General features: G+C 39.7%; 1 protein-coding gene and 1 non-coding gene across 10 annotated transcripts in view; both read right to left on the reverse strand.

Annotated features, from left to right (window-relative positions):
* The window catches only part of LOC129768508 (titin), a 240,920-nt gene extending 237,537 nt beyond the window's left edge, over positions 1-3,383 (reverse strand). For 6 of the 9 annotated variants that reach the window (XM_055770208.1, XM_055770214.1, XM_055770213.1 and 3 more), the window contains exon 1: positions 2,400-3,382. In XM_055770208.1, the coding sequence (XP_055626183.1) occupies positions 2,400-2,576 (177 nt within the window). In that variant the 5' untranslated portion in view covers positions 2,577-3,382. Of the gene's footprint in view, positions 1-2,399 lie in introns of all 9 variants that reach the window. The other 3 variants (XM_055770211.1, XM_055770212.1, XM_055770215.1) reach the window with 1 other exon arrangement.
* An 11,279-nt stretch (positions 3,384-14,662) lies between these two features.
* On the reverse strand, positions 14,663-14,742 carry Trnal-uag (transfer RNA leucine (anticodon UAG)). The gene has a single exon. It is a non-coding gene; the product is annotated as a tRNA-Leu (tRNA).
* Positions 14,743-18,848: the final 4,106 nt, after the last annotated feature.

The raw sequence follows: 18,848 nt of genomic DNA on the forward strand, positions 1-18,848 counted from the left end.
CTGAAAAGAAAAAACTTTCAGCAATCTTTCAAAATATTCATTAATTCATTAATTAAGAATTGATTCAGATGCAATGTCAAACTAATGATTACCGAGCCAACGGTAGTCCTACGTCTACCTTGCGGTTATATCACAGATATAACCCACTTCTTGTTTTATTTATGAAAATTGAACTAAATTGTTTCATTTATCAAGTCATTATTAACACAACTGCTACCATATACAATTTTACACTTACACTTGTGCTAAATTATTCACAATACACGATCGGTCATTGATATCAAATTTCACGAAGCAACCAACATTATTGCTAGAATTAATCGTATCACTCACCTTACTTGCAATATAAAAACTCTCCCGACTTGCATATATTTGCAAAGCCGATTTCCCCCGGGCACCTTGGTTTTGATGTTGCTGTTAGGGAACACATTTCGGTAGGAACAAAAATTCCCCCTACTTTCATGTATTTTCAATGTCGTTTTTCCCCAGGCAGCTTCGTTTTGATGTCTCTGTTAGGGAATACATTACGGTAGGAACAAAAGCTCCCCCTACTCTCATGTGTTTGCAATGCCTATTCCCCCAGGCAGCTTGATTTTGATGTCTCTGTTAGGGACCCGCCGCCTGTGTCGTCAATTTCAACCAATCAGAAATGGGTATTTCCGTTAGGATAGATGTTGACATTTTTCAATTGTTCGATAGTTAGTTTCATGACATATATTATTTTTTTCAATATAAGAAATTGTTTTGGAGTACCGAAATCGGTTGACGCAAAAATTTCATTAATCCATCAAGAAATAACTGAGCAATAAGCGTTTGAAATTGGACCATTTTCACGATGTGCTCGATTTTCGATTTTCAACTTGTACCCCAATATGTTACCGAAAGACGTAATCCTACGTCAAAACATGGGAAGCGATCTGCTCGTGTGATAATCGGAGTGCGCCGTCCGTAACTATCGGGGCTGTTAACGCACAAATGTTCCTTCGTACCGCTTCCAAGGACATGAACCACCCCCCCATCGAAAAAACTGTTAGTAAAAGAGGAATAATGATATTGGTGAAACAAAATATAAAGAGTGTCCCACAACAAATTACATCACAGTAAAAACGCTGTGGAAAATTACCCACCGGGTATTTTCTCTTTAAAATTTGGGTGATTTTATATGAAACATACATGAGAAGAAACATATTTGACGTAGTTATCGTCCATTTATTTATTTTTTCGATGTTTTATATTCATTTCAATGCGAAGAGATCATTATTGCGTCTAAATTGTCCGCTTCTCAAATCATTTCCAGGCTTCCATCAAATGCACTATGTTGCACATGACATGATTTCCAATAACAAGTTTCGACATGTAACTAAAAGCACAACACTGCCACGCGCAACCGAAAAGGCAAACTGTCCCATCGCAAAGTAGGGAAGCAAAAGGAGATCGAACGCTGAATGGCGTGGATTTGAGTTATTTTCTTGGGGAAACTTTTTTTTATGCGGTTCCCATCTACCGCACATGTTTTGGAAACTCATATCCCACCACGAAACAAAGGCTCAACCATCGATAGAACGTGGAAAACACAATAAGAAATCGAAATAACACTGGTTGGCCTTTTCGATTGGATGACAGTATTATGCCGCCAAATGGTTCGCAGAATTGGTCACCGAGATTGAGATCAATAAAGAAATGCCATTTGAAAACAAACCATTACAGAAACATTTTCAATAATGAAAGAAGCTCGCGGTGAAACCAACAAAAATCTATAGCACATTATTTACCAACGTATCTGTAACATTCCTATAAGCTGTCCATGAGAAAAGCAAATGTTTGTAATCTGCAAAACAGTGTCATCACAAATATTTTCGTCCCAATAAATTTTTTCTCTCGTTACGGAATATTTTTTCACAATTTATATACTTTATGTGACCGTCTGTTTAATGGTATTTCGGTCTAGTAATAGTAGTTTCTTAAATCCAAACAAAATGGGATGCTGTCGCTGGATACGAGCTGAACTCATGTGCATCACATTTTCCACTCGAGCATCGGGAGAAACACATTTCAAGTCTCATTCGGATGACGGAATGACGATATAAATATGTGCATGACATTTATGGGAAGAAAATTATTGTTGGCAATGTAGAGCAATGAATCGATTGTTCGTATTACTATGCTTCATTTGATTTGCTCTCATATGAATATTTCTTCCAATTTTGTTCCCACGGATTCGTTTGGGAGACAGTTATACCTGCACGAATTCCAGCAAATTATTTGACCCAAATACCTTGACACTAACCCATGTACGCACCAAATCAACCGTATGACGCCCGGTCAGTTCCGTGGGAAAACACCTGACCGCGAAAAACTGTGCGGTAATCATCTGTAATTGCCACGAACAATCCACTTACCTTGAGCAGGGCAATTACCAACTGCAAGGGACCTCCCTGGAGCACGACGGTACTGATAGTGGTCGCCACAAGGGTCGAAGCCGGAGGCGATGGTGCAACCACTTGGGCGAGATCTTCATTCAGCTGACGCTGGAGTTCTTCCAGCGAGGACGATCCATTGTTTTCGGTGGACTCCATGATTCGCTTCACCGCGCACTCAACACTGTATGCACAAAATTTTCACGCTGTACTCGCTTAAACCTTCTTCACCGTGGTAGGAATTTTCACACACTGATTTGCTCACACGCTGCAGCTCCAGAGCAGAAATTTCTTCGCTCACGCACGAACTCGGAAGTTCGATCTTCCTCCGGAACGTCGATCACCGAAACCAATGCACCCACACTGCGGAACCAAGCACACACGAATTGACGCTAATCCTCTCCGATTCTCCTCACTGATCCATCCCACGGCGGGAAAACTGAAACACACCCGCAGTCAGCCGACTTTTTCCCGCGGACCCAGCCGCGAACAACTTTCGCGTTTCACGGGACGCCCGTCGATGACGTTAGAGTCCAAAAATAATCGCGAAAAATTGTGTAAACGGATCGGCGAAGATGGGACGCGTGAGATCGCCGCGCGCACAGAAGGAGATTGATTTGAGGAGCAAGTGCGAAAAGAAAATCTTTCACGATTTCCTCCCTCACGCACGGATCATCGATTCACAAGAAGCGGTTACAGGTCTGGGATACCGTTAAATCAACTCACTACACACTACACACTATCCCGGCAGGATCGGGATTAAGCTTGAGCTATTCAAATGCGGTTCAATCACGAATGAAGCGGTAATTCATATGCACGCATACACACAATTAATAATGCACTTGGGGGCGAGAGTAAGAGAGCATAAAACAGAACCGGGAAGAGCAGGGCGGTTTCAAACAAAAGCTTCTACGTTTTCACACACGACCTAGAGGATCCGATCTTCACACACGGGTTGCACCAAAGAGACTGACTACCGTGGCCACTTTCGAACCCTTCGCTGGGGGAAAAGAGAGCTCCATCGCGTCGAGAGTAGCGTTGGGGCGTATGACGTGTAGCGCAACATAGTGCTGGAGCAAAAATAGCCGTTGCGTGAAGATCACGCGGCGTGATGCGCATCCGAATCTAAATTTTCGAGGTTGAGCTATCAAGAACAAGGGAAGGATATCTGGTGTCGCGCTGTAAAAGCCATCTTCGCATCATCTTTCCTAACAACTGAGTTCTCAATTTTCTCACGTGTTTCGTGATACCTGTGCGAAACAAACATTTCAAAAACAGGGTGCAAAATTTGTCGCACTGGCGCGGTGTGTCGGTGCTTGGCTCATTCAGCATCCTCGAGTTGAGTTACGAGCGCGGTACCGCTCTATAAAGTGTTTGTGGAATGGTGCTTCCATTCCAAATTGTCGCCATTTAGGCGTAAAATATGAAACGCCTACCATTACAAGCAGCGGTGCCAAAAAGAAAATCGGTTCAAACTCGCTGGAATCAGGGATGCCAGGTCTGCGTTTATATCTGCGAGTTCGTAGACTTTTTATTTTTCCTTTTGAAAAATTTGACATAGGACTACGTCTAACCGGAAGATATAGGGGGTAGAACAAAAATCTAGGCACCGAACATGTTGGAAAAAATTAAACATTTCGAACGCTTTTAACTCGAGCATTTCTTAATAGAACGCAAAGATGTTTGCATTAATTGATAGGAAATATTTACACGCATCTATCACTGAATAATAGTTTATTTTTCTTGAGATAAACAATCGAGTAATTGTGAAATGTCAATCATTGTCCAAACGCACTATGTGCCTCGTTTTGGTTGGTCCAATATGTGCTTCTCAAATGTTTCCAACCAAAAGGAGTCCTACGCTGCCCATGATTGCATAGGAGACGTAATCGACAACATCATCAGTGTTGGGAAAAACGTATTTTTGTTGTTTTTTTGGCCTACAAGCATAATCATGCAAATTTCCGATGAAATGATCTGTACAGTTGAAGGATATTATCGACAAAAAGAGGGCCTAGGTGATTTTGCGGATTAAAACATATTTTTTTCCATTTGGAAAACGCTTGCGTCTATTTATGCGGACAATCAATCGTTTCAATGAAAATTTGACCGCATAGCTAGACGTAATCACCAGGTTGCTTTGTTTGTAGCGTTAGTATTTACAATTCCGATAATAGTCAAAACGACTCTGTCGGTCAGTTGTTATCGAATAAAATCAAAAAGTTTTGGAAGAAATTTAGTGAAATGTCTGGAAAAGATGCTCTTGATTTGTTGCGAGTCTATGATAGTACTTTTTTCCATACTCTGGGATATGATAAGAACAGCAGGTTCGTGTTTTTTCCAATTAATTGAATTTGTAAAGGCAATCTGCAATGTTGGTCATTTTAGCAACATGGTTTACCGATATCACGATCAATCGCATAAAAATAAAAATAGAGTGATTTACTCCAACGGTTTGAGTAAATGCTGAGTATGTGGAATTCAACATTGAATTCCGAGGAGTTGCTAAGATGCTAAGAACCAATATTATTTTAATTTTACTACTGATCTGATTATTTCATTATCTAATTGAAGATTGAAAAGCAGAAATTTAGGTAATTATAACATTAAAAAACACAATTGCTTCTCTTTGTTTATCGTGTACAGAAAATAGGAACTATATGAGCAGCGTTTCAATGGTTTCTTATATTCATCTATTATGAAACACTAAGTAATAAGACACTATCGTGACAAACATGCTTGGATTCTACAAAGAATGTGATTCAAATTTAGATTTAGCTTATAGCACATAATACTGACAATTGTTGATTTTCGAATGATGCATAAAAGCTGTATGGAACCACGTTTTTCGGAAAGGTTTTTTTTTAAAATTGCTCAAATGTTTTCGAACAAAAAATGTTTGTTTGCATGTTGAGCAAACATTACATTGTGTAGAACGCGAAACAGCGAAAAAGTCGATTATGTTCATTTTGTCGTTTACGTCTCCTATACAAATATGGGCAGTACGTCTCTTCGGTTATGTCCCCGACATTACCCACCTTTTTCTCATAATATCAAAAAAAGTTGTATCTCTATAGATAAACCCTAAGGCTAACAATCTTATTAGGGGGTGTCCACATACCACGTCGACAACTTTTGGGGGTGTAGGGGTTACGAAAATGTCCACGCTTGTCCACGGTGAGGAGGGAGGGGGTTTAGATGATGTCCACGTGGACACCTTAATTTTTTTTTTGAGTAAAACATTCATGTTTATAATCAGAATCAAGTGAAATCTGCTCTGTATTTACAATATTTTGTAAACTCTACTCATCTCGAGTACTCTGTATTCATCAATAAAAAAAACTGAGTTGCCTGAGAATGCAAATTTCCATATTTTTTCATATGGCTGAACTTCTTCCAAATTGAAACGAGCAACAATTTTTTTTTCAAGGGTGCACGGGCCGTATCTCAGGAGATCTGTTTCATGCAATGATGTATTTTTCAATTGAATTCTGGTAATTTTTGTAATACGCTGATATAGGGTTGTCTAGACAGTCCATGCTGCAATTGATGACAATCATATCGAGATACTGAATCTCAATAAATCCTCAATACACAACACATGAATTAGAAGATGTCTAATACCACCGTTGATGAATTTCTGGTGAATCATGGGTACGAAACACGCTACAATGTATGGACTACACATTAACCCAAATTCCGGAGTCCAATCGGATTTGACAAAGTTGCAACAATTGCCCAACCTAAACAAAAAGTAATAAACTTGAAATTTTCATGACTATGATTCGAGAGAGACGATGGAACAACAGGCATATGTTTAGAGTGGCTTTCAATCGTTGGATAAATGTATTATGAAACTGTAAATTAGGCTAAGTAAGTTAAGGTCCCCTACTCCTCTTGTACGTGATATGCTTGTATGAATGAATGTGCATACGTATGAGTGATAGAGTGATTGAGAAGCGTCAACATGAGTTGCTAACACCGAGTAAACGGGTTCTCATTTTGACTCGATTTGGCTCGATTCAGATTAAAGATTTGACTCGATCAGATTAACGAGTGTAACATTGTGCTAATTTCAAATCCGACCGAAAAACCGAAAATTTAACGAAAAACATTCGAAGGAACGTATCTCAATGTTTCATGAACGCAACGGATTTACACAACAAGCACTTTGATTGTCTAAAAAATGTGAGTTTTTCCGATCGTGGTTTTAAGATTTTTCCCGCTGATTAAACAAACTTTTCGTGTATTGTGCAGTAAAGTTCTGTTCGCCTACAGAAGAGGAACAATTTGATGCCACGAAATTGTAAGTTTGATAACAATAAATGAAATTATTTGAATTTCAATTTTTGCAAGTTGTGTGGGGTGACATGGACACGTTTCTGTGGGGTGAATTGGTCCTACAGATTTGAGGCTTTTCTTTGGTCTAATTGATTCCAGAGGCCGCTGAAATACAAAAAGAAGATGGGCAGACAACTTTGGAAGAAGGAGAAGCCCGAAAGGACAACGTTGTGGGTTTGAAAGTGTTTGAAAATGCTCGAACAACAGTTAAAAGATCCATGCAGAATTCGAGATGGTCTCAATCCAATTTTACTGGTCAGGAATCTGGCCAAGACACCTGGTATCGATCCCAGAATACTGTTACTGATTGTAACATTATCCCAAAATACTTTACATAAACATAAGTATGTTTTTTTCGATGAAACACACACTGGACCAAATCACCCCACAAACGGTCCAAATCACCCCGCATTAAATTTTAATGTCCAAAACTCATCTCTTTTATGTTAAGATATATTTGGTTATTTGAAGCTTGATACGATGATTGAACATTATTGACTGGGAGAAAACAAGTGTAGCTCAGTGTAATATGTGACATTTTTGAGTTTGATCGTATTGGTTTGGAAATATTAGGTGATTTGCTTAGGTGGTCCTAATTCTCCCCATTTCCCCTACTGCCGCAACTGAACGTATTCTGGACATAGAAGGTATGGTGTCGCCGTTTACCGGATTTCATGATTTTATGAGGAAAGGGTAAACAAACCGTGTGTGCAAATTAGGATATTAACCAGAAATGTCGTAAGCTTACATCGAAAATGGGTGAAACCCGTTACCTCGAATGGCTTCAACGGCTTAGTAAAGAGATTGAGCCGCTTATAACCGTGGCAGAAATCTTTATATCAACACGTTGCATTTCCTTCCACCAAGTAAGTAAAATTACCCTCAACGACCAAACGATTTCCTCCGGCAGCGAAATTGTAAATACCTGCCAGGCCCACAATACATTACAGGTTGCATTTGCTCCCAATAATGGCTCCTGAAAAAACTCGAAAAAAAATCATTAGTAGACACTGTTTTCGCTCACGATTTTTTTTACCACTTGTACGAAACTCGTAACACTTTTACTTAGAATATTCATTTGATACGGATAGTTTGATTTTCATTGATAATTTTGTCCCTGAAGATGTGCTTATTTTTCCCGCCGCAGGAAAGCGTCATTCTCTACAGCAACAAAAATATGTTTCTAATGTTGCTAATTTATATATTTATACCTAATTAGCTCTGCGAAACATTATTCTTCCATTTATCGCTTACCATTATCAAAATTAAATTCATTACTTGTGTGAAACTACTTGTTAAAATCCACCACTTTTTGCTTTGCGTTTTGTTTATCTTTGCTTCATATAAACTGGCTTTCAAACTCTGCTTCGATATCCCGAATTAGAATCAACGATCCAGAACGCATCTAGGGCTGAGGCGCTTCTAGGACTCCACCTCGCCTTACTCACCAGATATTGCATCTTCTGATTATCAACTGTTAAGATTCCGGGTAGAACTTCAACTCACTGTATAGCATGAAAGGCGCCTTGTTCAGTTTTTCTACGAGAAAACAAAGAAGTTCTGAGAGGATGGAGTTCCCAAGTTGCGTGAAGGATTCTGAAATACTGTGCAACACAATGGTACATCTATAATCGAATTGATGTATGTCTATAACTTATGCTTTTGATTTCTTCCTTAGAATCAGCACAACATTTTTCGGACAATATTTAGCATTATTTAAGAATGAAGGGTTATAGGTTAACGAAATCATTCATCACGATAATATTGCAGGTGTTTTTTTTGCTAGGTTCATAATAGCCGTCAGGTTATAGACGAGAAAATTTTTCGCAATTAACAATCACGAATGTACAATATTCATATTAAGTCGCGGCATCTGGGCTTTGAAACAAAATACTTAAGCCAATTTAAAATTAAAAAAAAATTAATGAAAATTTTGGCTTGGTGTTGGTTTTGCTCGATACAATGTTCAAGAGAAAAATTATCGAAAAAAATCTTTATCGAAAAAATTTGATCAGTGGTTGTGACAAAAAAGGTATTTGTCGACAATTCAACATTCGACGCGCTCAATCGAACTCAGATGCTGAAATGATTGAAAATCTATATTAAAGGTTACAGTTTGGAGAGTGTATATATAGTACATTGAGTGCCCTTGAATTGACAGCAACCCGATAACGAAAGTTTTGCTTGTTTGCAACCTCACTCAGGTGAATGCGATCCTCATAAATACTCACGAAAAAAGCGTTAAGAGGAATTGTTTGAAGCATTTCTCCACAAAGCCTTTTACGACTGACACAATCAAGTTCATTTGATTCCTGAGTTTTGTAGCAAGGCAATTTGTGTTCTTCAACTCCTATGTCGTTCAATTGTGCCTCATAAAACTGTACTTCATATGGTAGTCTCACGGGTCAACCACGTTCGAATTGCTTCAAGCATAGGAACTGATACTGAACAGGAAATCTGAACTGAACTGAACTGTCTTGCAATCACTGACCGATTGTTTTTTCATAAAATGCGCGAATGGCGAAGCTCCAATGTTCACCTGATCAAACTTTTATAGTAATTGAAAATGGGATCTCAAGACAAACACAACTGCATGGTACCGGTCCTCCAGCCTGCGTCTACAATGAGTTTTGAACACAAGTCTCTATATTTTTTTGAGAATACTTCACACCTTACTAATCAAAAATAATTCTTCTTTTTGATGTCAAGAAATTCTAATGAAATCATCAAAATTTGCAGCAATTTCAGTTACAGATACAGCATCTATTCAAAACAAGAACGATAAATATTGTCAAAATACGGTACAAATTGATAAAAAACGGGACAATCAAAAATGGTCGAAAAAACGGTACTGTCCCGTTATAACGGTACGCTTGGTCAGCCTATTAATCATGAACAGCTAACGCTAGGCTTATTTGACAAGTAAAAATTTTATAAATCATTACTGTTTATACCCGCAAATACCATTGTCTCTCTTCACTTTTATATTCATAACTAATAACTGAATTTATTATTATCACAAACACGTGAAACTGACGCACTATTAGCGTTGCCTAAAATTTGTTATTGTTAGCTTTCTAGGGTTCTATAGTTTGGTAGGGTGATCATCGGGGCTTCGTCGTCCACGTCTTTTATGAAAATAAGCGTAGGTCCGAGATTGTGAGACCAAGAAGTTTCAGTCGACATTTTGACACTCCCCGTTCAGAATCAGTCTCTTATGCCTAAAACAATGCGAACATGGTTTACCCGCGTGACTACCACAGGAAGCTCATTTCTAAGGGACTAAATTGGAAGGTATAGGAGTTGAAAAACTCCTGAAAATGTGGAACGAGTAAGAGTTTTAGTTGAGCAGTCACCGAGACGGTCTGTGCACAAATATATTGTTGCTTCGCTTTGATATAAAGTTCCATCTCTACAAAATCATATCAACTCAGGAATTGAAATGTACGTAATCATATCTATCGCAAAAGAAATTTTAATGAAAGAAGAAATGCTTCTTACGATCCCTCTACATGGGTTTTTCGCGAGTAATGAAGTAGATCGATTCCACCGGAGTGAGGTTGCAAACAAGCAGAACTTTCAATATTAGGTGACTGCCAATACAAGGAAACCCAATGTACCATATTTACACTTTCTAAAGGTTCTAGTATACCAATTTTTCACCGTTTCAGGAGCTATACCCAATACTCGGAATAGAAAGTATGAGTCGGTAAGCACATAAATGGTTCTGTGCATTTATGTGCTTTACCGTATTTTTTTTTCTTTATTAAGATTTTTAGCCAAAGGCTCGTTCATCTCTAAGAACAAATGTATGTGAAAATTAATTTGCTTCCAATTTTGGTTGATTAAACCATTTACTGATTAGGAAATCGTGATGTAACGTTTGCATTAAAAAAAATGAACGAAAATTGCCGACATTTCATGGGAATCAATCATAGCCCATGAGTCAGCAGAAAAAAATGACAGTTCTATCAATCGAACTCTAACCGTGATGGCGAAAACAGAGAGGCTGCTCCGTTAAGAAGTGAGCGCGTTCAAAGAACGGTATCCCGCCGCGTCGAAAACGGGCATCGTGCTACACTTCGTGGACGCCGGATACGCCCGTTCCGGTATCTACAACATCTTGGCACTATTGGACAACAATTAGAGCGTCGATAGAAAGCCCGGTTCCGGACGACCGACGACATTGAGCGACAAGAAGCTCCAAAGGATGCTGAAGAGGAAGATCGAAGGAAAAGTGGCTACATCGCTGCGTGCGCTTGGCCGGGAGCTCGGTGCAACCGGCCAAACAGTGAAAAAGTACCTGGCGAACATGGACACACATGTCAGAAAGCGGAAGTCCCATCCATTGGTCTCGGAGCTGCAGGCAATGACGCAGCGGCAGCGACTGAATAAGATGATCAAGACGATTTTCCCGACGAATCGCGACGTGGCGGTGGTGATGGACGACGAGACCTATCTCATCCTGGATGGCAACGACTGGCAGGGTACTCCTCATTTTACTTCCCACGCGAAGGAAGTGAGCTCCGAAGTGAAGTTTATTTTACACACCAAGTTTCCCAAGAAGGTGCTGCTGTGGCTGACAATCAGCGAGAAGGGGATGTCAAAGTTGCTCTTCTTTAGCTCCGGACTGTCTGTGAACGGGGAATTTTATAGCAGCTGCGTCCCATCGAAAATTTCTGGCAAACCTAAAGCGTAAGATCTACACCCAGGTTTTTTTACGCGTTTTTTTTTGCGCGGTTTTTTACGAGGTTTTTACGCGGATTTTTCAATTAATGCGGTTTTTTTACGCGGATTTTCCAATTAACGCGGTTTTTTTACGCGGTACTCGCGTAAAAAAGGACCAGTGCAATATCACATCTCCCCTCAGCTCACATTTTTCTCTCATGTTCCCTCAGAGCGGTACTACTTACGGTAAATAATGCTTGTAACGGAGCTTAGCGCTTAGTGCCGCACCTTATCACGATTCTTACGTGGATTTTAGATGTTGGGTAACGGGGAACTCGCCGGGCGGTACAACGGGACGGGGGTTTCACGGGCAGCTATTCGTGAATGTCTTTTCCTGTCTACTTAGCTCTGGACGGTCCAACAGTGGTACTGCACGTTCATCGGCAGAAGAGTGTACAATTTACTAGGGAATCTTCTAGCAACAGCAGATGACCTCATCCGTGAGGGAAACAGAACTATAGTTACCAGTAACCAAAGAAATTGCAGGAAAAAACTACGGTTTTTCGGAAGCGAGCAACACTTAACTTTTTACTTCCGTTCTACGTAAAGATAGTCCCATATGATATCTATCATTAGGTGACATGTTTTTCTTAAGTGGATTTTCCAATTAACGCGGTTTTTTCTTACGAGGTACGTATCCCCCGCGTAAAAAACCTGGGTGTACTCCGCGAAAACTGAGAAGGAATTGATGAATAAAACGAAGAAAGAACTCAAAAACACGCACGTTTTCATCCGCCATGGCGAATGTTCCGGTTAACTGCCGGAAGGCCGCTTGCTTGTAGATTTTGACGTAGGATTACGTCTTTCGGGAACATATTAGGGTACAAAATGAAAATCGAAAATCGAGCACATCGTGAAAATTGTCCAATTTCAAACGCTTATTGCTCAGTCATTTCATGGTGGATTGATGAAATTTTTGCGTCTATCGATTTCGGCACTCCATAACAATTTTTTATATTGAAGAAAATAATATATGTCATGAAACTACCTATCGAACAATTGAAAAATCTCAACCTCTATCCTAACAGAAATACCCACTTCAGATTGGTCGAAATTGACGACACATGCGGCGGGTCCCTAACAGAGACATCAAAACCAAGCTGCATGGGGGAAATCGGCATTGCAAATACATGAATGTAAAGGGAACTTTTGTTTCCACCGGGATGTGTTCCCTAACAGAGTCATCAAAACCAAGGTGCCTTCCATTCCATCAAAACCATTTTTACCTTCCATGGGATATTTATCAAACTCAATTATCTGTCTTAGTTTTTTATCCCTATCCGAAAAAAGTCCATTTTTTAATGCAAACGTTATTTGATAAAGCATAAAATCAACCATTCATACAATCTCCACGATATGGAAACCGACAATGTACGACGAAAACCAGGGCGAGGACAATATTTAGAGAACTTTCACTGTCAGTCATCGACATTCATCGACAAATCATGACTAAGATGGACTTTCAAGCAGGTACTCATATTTATAGATTTTTGCGATTTCAATTGTTTACTTCAGAAGCAGTTTGAACCATTGAATTTCTTTTTAGGCCAATAAGTAACCAGTAACCAGTCATATATCATTTACCACTTTGTTCAACCTCCAAAAATGTATTGACACTCAAAACTTTGCTACCCAAACAAAAAGCTCGCATTTTATAAATTTTAAACTAACACCCCAGTACAGATTCAATTATTATGTGATGCAAAAATACAGAGACATTCTTTACCAGGCGGCATGCAAATCGACGCGGTGCCGCCACCGAACAAAATTTCCCCATACTGTGCGATATATATCATTCATCTTCCTAAGAATCGAGCAAAATCGCTGTGTGTGACATCAGCATTGAGAAAGACTGCTGTCTGATAGTTGAAGCAAGACGACATGAATGATGATGATGATGTTTCGAATTATAGGGATTTTGAAATTCATCAAAGGCGAATGCCACTTACCTTAGAAACGATCAATTTGGAAAAGCAATCTAAGCCCTCGACCTTGAGAAAAATCATTTCGATAGCCTCGCTGCCGTCTGGTCGCTAGGTGACTGATGAATTGTGAACACTGTAGTTTGAAACCGCGAATGGCTTATTTATACTTAACGGATATAATACAGCGGAGCTTAGATTGCAGAATTTTCTCTACACACATTGTCCGAATAACGAATGCTGCTATTGCATTTCAAGTGACCGATTCACGCTCACCTGATTAGCAGTGATATTTAAATATTGTACCTCGGCTACGGGAACACGATAGAAAAATATGTTTTCTTTCAATTTTCGTTAATTCTAATCGTAACCGTAATGCATAACGTCCCAAAACAAATTAGAGAATTTCCGATTCTATTGGAAGGCGAACCATCTTCATGGTAACGGGACAGGCGGGCCAACCAGAAGAGGCCGGTGGACCACAGGTTGAGTATAGATGTGCTAGATAGTAACCAGATGATAAAGATTCTGGAATATCAAGTTTCCACATTTCTAATATACTTCGTCTATGTGCTCATGGTAAACAAAGAATTAATACCTGTTTTTTATGGGACATGAAAAGATGATATAGGAGGATTTCTATGAACTTCCGGCGACTTGTTTTCTTGTCAATATTGTTCAACCAACTTGTTATATAATAATGTATCCCCGAAACATTCATTAGATTGTAAAAAATAAGCATCATCCACCGATTAGTTTATAGTTTACAATTCTGCAATGCGCAATGCAATGTGCAAACAGTAAATGATTGTTGGCAGAATCGGCACCATTATCGTATTTTTCAACCTACTTAATAAAAAGTATTTCCAATTTGCTTATTTTATTGCATCAGCAATATTTTTTATCCATATATCGCTAATTTTTTGGACGTTCAGATTTCAAGATATCGTTAGTGACCAACTAGCCTCGCCCTCTCCTACTACACAATTTCATGCTGAAGACGCCAAAAAATAATATTTCAAGTACTTTACGGTGAAGTTCAAATAGATTCAACTAGTGGTCCCAGTGGTTAAAGTTTCCTACAGAAGTAAAGTCCAAAAAAATTAGGGGGTTCGGATCTAACCGGCTCTATGGGAAATCATCACGTGTATGTACTCACGTTACCATGTGATTGAAATAACATTATTTCACATCCAAATTCTGTACAAGTCTCCCTGTTAAGCACTCGAAAGGGGGAAAAAGTAGTTTTTTTGATGACAGCGGTGGGATTCGAACCCACGCCATTTCTGACTGGTGCCTAAAACCAGCGCCTTAGACCGCTCGGCCACGCTGCCTTTTCGCTTTGTAGTAAAATTCATTTGATGGGATCAAACAAATCACTGTCACAATTATTAGATTAGATAGAATCTCCAAAGATCAATAATAAATTCTCCAATACCGTAAAAAATTATTAATTCAATAGATTCATAGGTTCTTGAATATCGTATGACGTTTTCACGGATGACGGTTTCTACAGCAATGCTAAAAAATGACGAAATACATCATGTGGTAATTTCATGGATCAACCATTATTTTATCCTGTTGCATCAAATACAGGATTGCCCGTAATAACATGCGTTCTCAAATCACTTCATATTGACACGTTCGTCGCCCAACGCGATCTGGCTGAGTTCCTTGCAGGGTCCAATTGGCGAAAAACTAATCAATGAAGGTCAAACATTGTTTGTGATCTTCACGAAATTAAAGGGTGTGTCACATCAAATTGCATCACGGAAAAAACGCTGTAGAAATTTAATTTTTAGGAATTACATCTTCAGCATTCGCTTATAATCAGATAAGAGTGTATAGATCACGTTGGCCATGCTTCACTGTCAATTTTTCGTAAATTTGGAAAAATGTCGTCGAACGAAAAAGAGCGTCGTGAATTAATCCTGCGCACTTATTTCAAGAATCCGGAGTTGTCACATCGGGACATCGGTAAGATGCTGGGAATCGTCCAATCCACGGTCAGCAAAGTACTAAAACGATACTTCGAGAACCTAACCATCGACCGGAAGGTGAAGAACGGCAAAAATGGATGCTCCGTCAGTGAAAAAGATCACAAGCGCGTAGTTAAGCAGTTTAGACGTGATCCGAGAAGTTCGGTCCGGGATGTCGCCAATAAGCTGAATTTGTCAAGTTCATTCGTCCAGCGGACCAAGCAGCGGGAGGGCCTGCGTACATACAAGGTTCAGAAGGCTCCTAACCGCGACGAAGGCAAAACATGGTGGGGAAGACGCGAGCCCGGAAGCTGTACACCGAAATGCTGACGAAGCCGCATTGCCTGGTAATGGACGACGAAACCTACGTCAAAGCGGACTTTCGTCAGCTGCCGGGCCTGTTGTTCTTCTCCGCAGAGGACAAATTCAGCGTTCCGGAGGAGATTCGCAAGCAGAAACTATCGAAGTTTGCCAAAAAGTACATGGTGTGGCAAGCCATCTGCTCTTGCGGAAAGCGGAGCGCCCCCTTCGTGATGACCGGCACGGTAAAAGGGCAGGTTTACCTTAAGGAGTGCCTACAGAAGCGCTTATTACCACTATTGAAGCAGCAAGAGGGCCCGACCATCTTCTGGCCGGATCTCGCTTCGTGCCACTATTCAAAGGACGTGTTGGAGTGGTACGAAGCCAACGGGGTCACCTTCGTGCCAAAGGAATTGAACCCGCCCAATGCACCGGAGCTTCGCCCAATAGAGAAATATTGGGCGATTATGAAGCCGGCCCTTCGGAAGAACCCGAAGGTTGTCAAATCGGAGGCGGACTTCAAGCGTGTAGTAATCTATCCGATGGAGTCAAAAAACACTATGAATTTTTGGGAAATGGGAAATGGGATTGCATATTGTGTTGCAGAATGATGGCTTTTACGCTGGTGTTGGTATTGCAGGATTCGATTTTCGATGAATTCTGGTTAGTTTTTATTTTATTTCTGATTTCAAATGAAATGAAAAATATATCCATTGCAAAATTCTCTAGACAAAAACTGTCTTCGACAAAGTTGTTACATATGATAGAGAGCTCATTTTCATGTTGCCAAAAATAGGGTGACCGACATTTTCGATGGAATAAGAAATATAACTTTCCTATCTCTATAGATAGAGGTAATCATTGTTCGACAATGTTATAGTTCCAGTCAGGGCCTGACAATTTCACTTCAATTAGCACATCGTCACTCAATAATGTGTCTATCGCTTCTCAGAACAGAACCAGAACCATGCAGGCTATAAATATATCTATTCTCTTTTCACGCACAATAAGAAAAATATCTCGTCTCGTTCGTACATATTCCTTTCATTTCACGTTGATTCCTTTCATTCTGCAAACAAAAGCGACGTTAGAAATCGTCACTTAGAAATTAATTTGAAGCATCCATGTATTCTGGCAGTTTGTATAGAAATGAATGTTTCCTTGTTGCATTCGAAACTTATTCACTGAAACAAATGAAAACGGTGCAGTGAGTGTTGTGTAGTATGCCTGCAGGAGTAATTATTTACCGGCACTAGTTGTCAGTGTGAAATTAGTGATGAAACGGATAGTGGTTTGGTCGGATACTGGATACCGATCAGCTTCGAGTCCGGATAGCCGAGTATTCGACAGCCCTATGTTTGTGTTTGTGCTTGTTTGTGTGCGTGCACGTGTATTTGTGTGGGTGTTTGTGTATGTTCGCGCGTTTTTAGGTGTTTGTGTGCGTGTGTGCGCGTGCATTTGGGCGTGTTTTTTTTGCTTGCATGCAGGTGTGCCCTTTTTTTATGCGCGGGCATGTGTAGGCGTGTTTGCGCGCATTTGTGCGTGTTTGTGTGCGCGTGTGTACGTGCGTTTACGCGTGTTTTTTTCTTGCTTGTGTGCAGGTGTGCGCGTTTTTTGTGCATGGGCATGTGTGGGTGTGTGTGCGTACGCGTGCACGTATTTGTGCGTATTTGTGTGCGTGTGTGCACGTGCGTGCTCGATTCTTTCCGCGCGTGCGTCTGGGCGTGTGCATGTTTGTGCGCGTGTATGTGCGTTTGTGGGCACCTGTGCGTCCATTTATATGTTTGTGTGCGCTCGCGTTTTTGTGCACATGTTTGTGCATGTTTACGCGTGTGTGTGCGTGTTTGTGCACCCAATGGTATGTGCGTGCGCGTGCTTCCGGCGTTGTGTATGTGTTTGTGCGTGCGCTCACAATTCTGCGTGGGCACGCTGAAAGCGCAGACCTAGTCGAAAATCGCGTAATTTCGAGCAAATCGTGTAAAAAAATCGCGTAATTTCAAGCAAATCGCATAAAAAAATCGCGTAATTTTGAGCGAATAGCGTAAAAAATATCATGCAAAAAACGCATAAAAAAGAATCCAGCGTACTTGCAAATAACATGCTTCTTCGTAACATGGAATACATGTTTGATACAGGAAATATAATAAAATGAAGACAGCTCAAATCGGACTATTCTTTTCACCCTTAGAGAGGGTGAAAAACTTGAGAAAGGAATAGTCCGATCTGTGCCGTCTTTCATTTTATTATATTTTCTGTATCAAACATGTATTCCAAATAACAGAGAAACATGTTATTTACAAGTGATTGAAGAATTTTGAACACGGTCCGCGACGATCCATTTTGGTAAAATAAAACTTACGTTTGAAAGCAGCAAGCATCTTCTAACATGCGAAATGAAAATAAATATAACCCGTTCAAGCAGTTTTAATCGTCAGTGAAAGCTTCTGCTTTTATACTTTTAAGAGAACGAAAGAGGAAAGGAACGAAACAAAAGAATCAATGTTACTGTATGCGCAGAGAATATTTCGTTTTCACTTCACCCCGATACACTGAAATTAATCCACCGAAAATGACTGTAGTGGAAGTGAGAGTTGTATGAATAAAATTCAATCACATTTATTAGCTTCGAAAATAACTAGCCCTGGTTCCAGTTATTTAAAACATCTTTGTAGAACAAAGTTTTACTTTCTATCTCTTGAAATGACCGATATAGCGCCTTTTTCCTAATTAACGTTGAGGTCACCTTTAAAAAAAACTGTTTTTTGCTCTAACTTTTATATTTCAAATTCTACATTCAAACTGTCTTCGAAAGACTTTAGAACATACTGATACAAACATTTTGAGATGCAGAACTTGTCAATATCTCAACTTCACTCAATGTTATTGATATTTCATCCCAAAAAAATACGTTCTCTGCAATTGTTTGTCATTCTTTCTGGGGTAAACATAAACAAAGTTTATTGGTGGCATTCGAAAGAGCAGAGTTTACTCTACATAATGTGTGATTTTCAAAACTATGTTATTTTTCGTGTTTGAGTAAATTAAAATTGAAATCATGAGTTTTCGGGTCAAAAACCATCAATAACATTGAGTAGCATTAAGATATTGACATGTTCTGCACCGCAAAAAAATTGGAGTATAAAAGCTAGAGCAAAAAAAAA

This window comes from Toxorhynchites rutilus, chromosome 2 (genome assembly GCF_029784135.1).
Source record: "Toxorhynchites rutilus septentrionalis strain SRP chromosome 2, ASM2978413v1, whole genome shotgun sequence".
NCBI classification, from domain to species: Eukaryota; Metazoa; Arthropoda; class Insecta; order Diptera; family Culicidae; genus Toxorhynchites; species Toxorhynchites rutilus.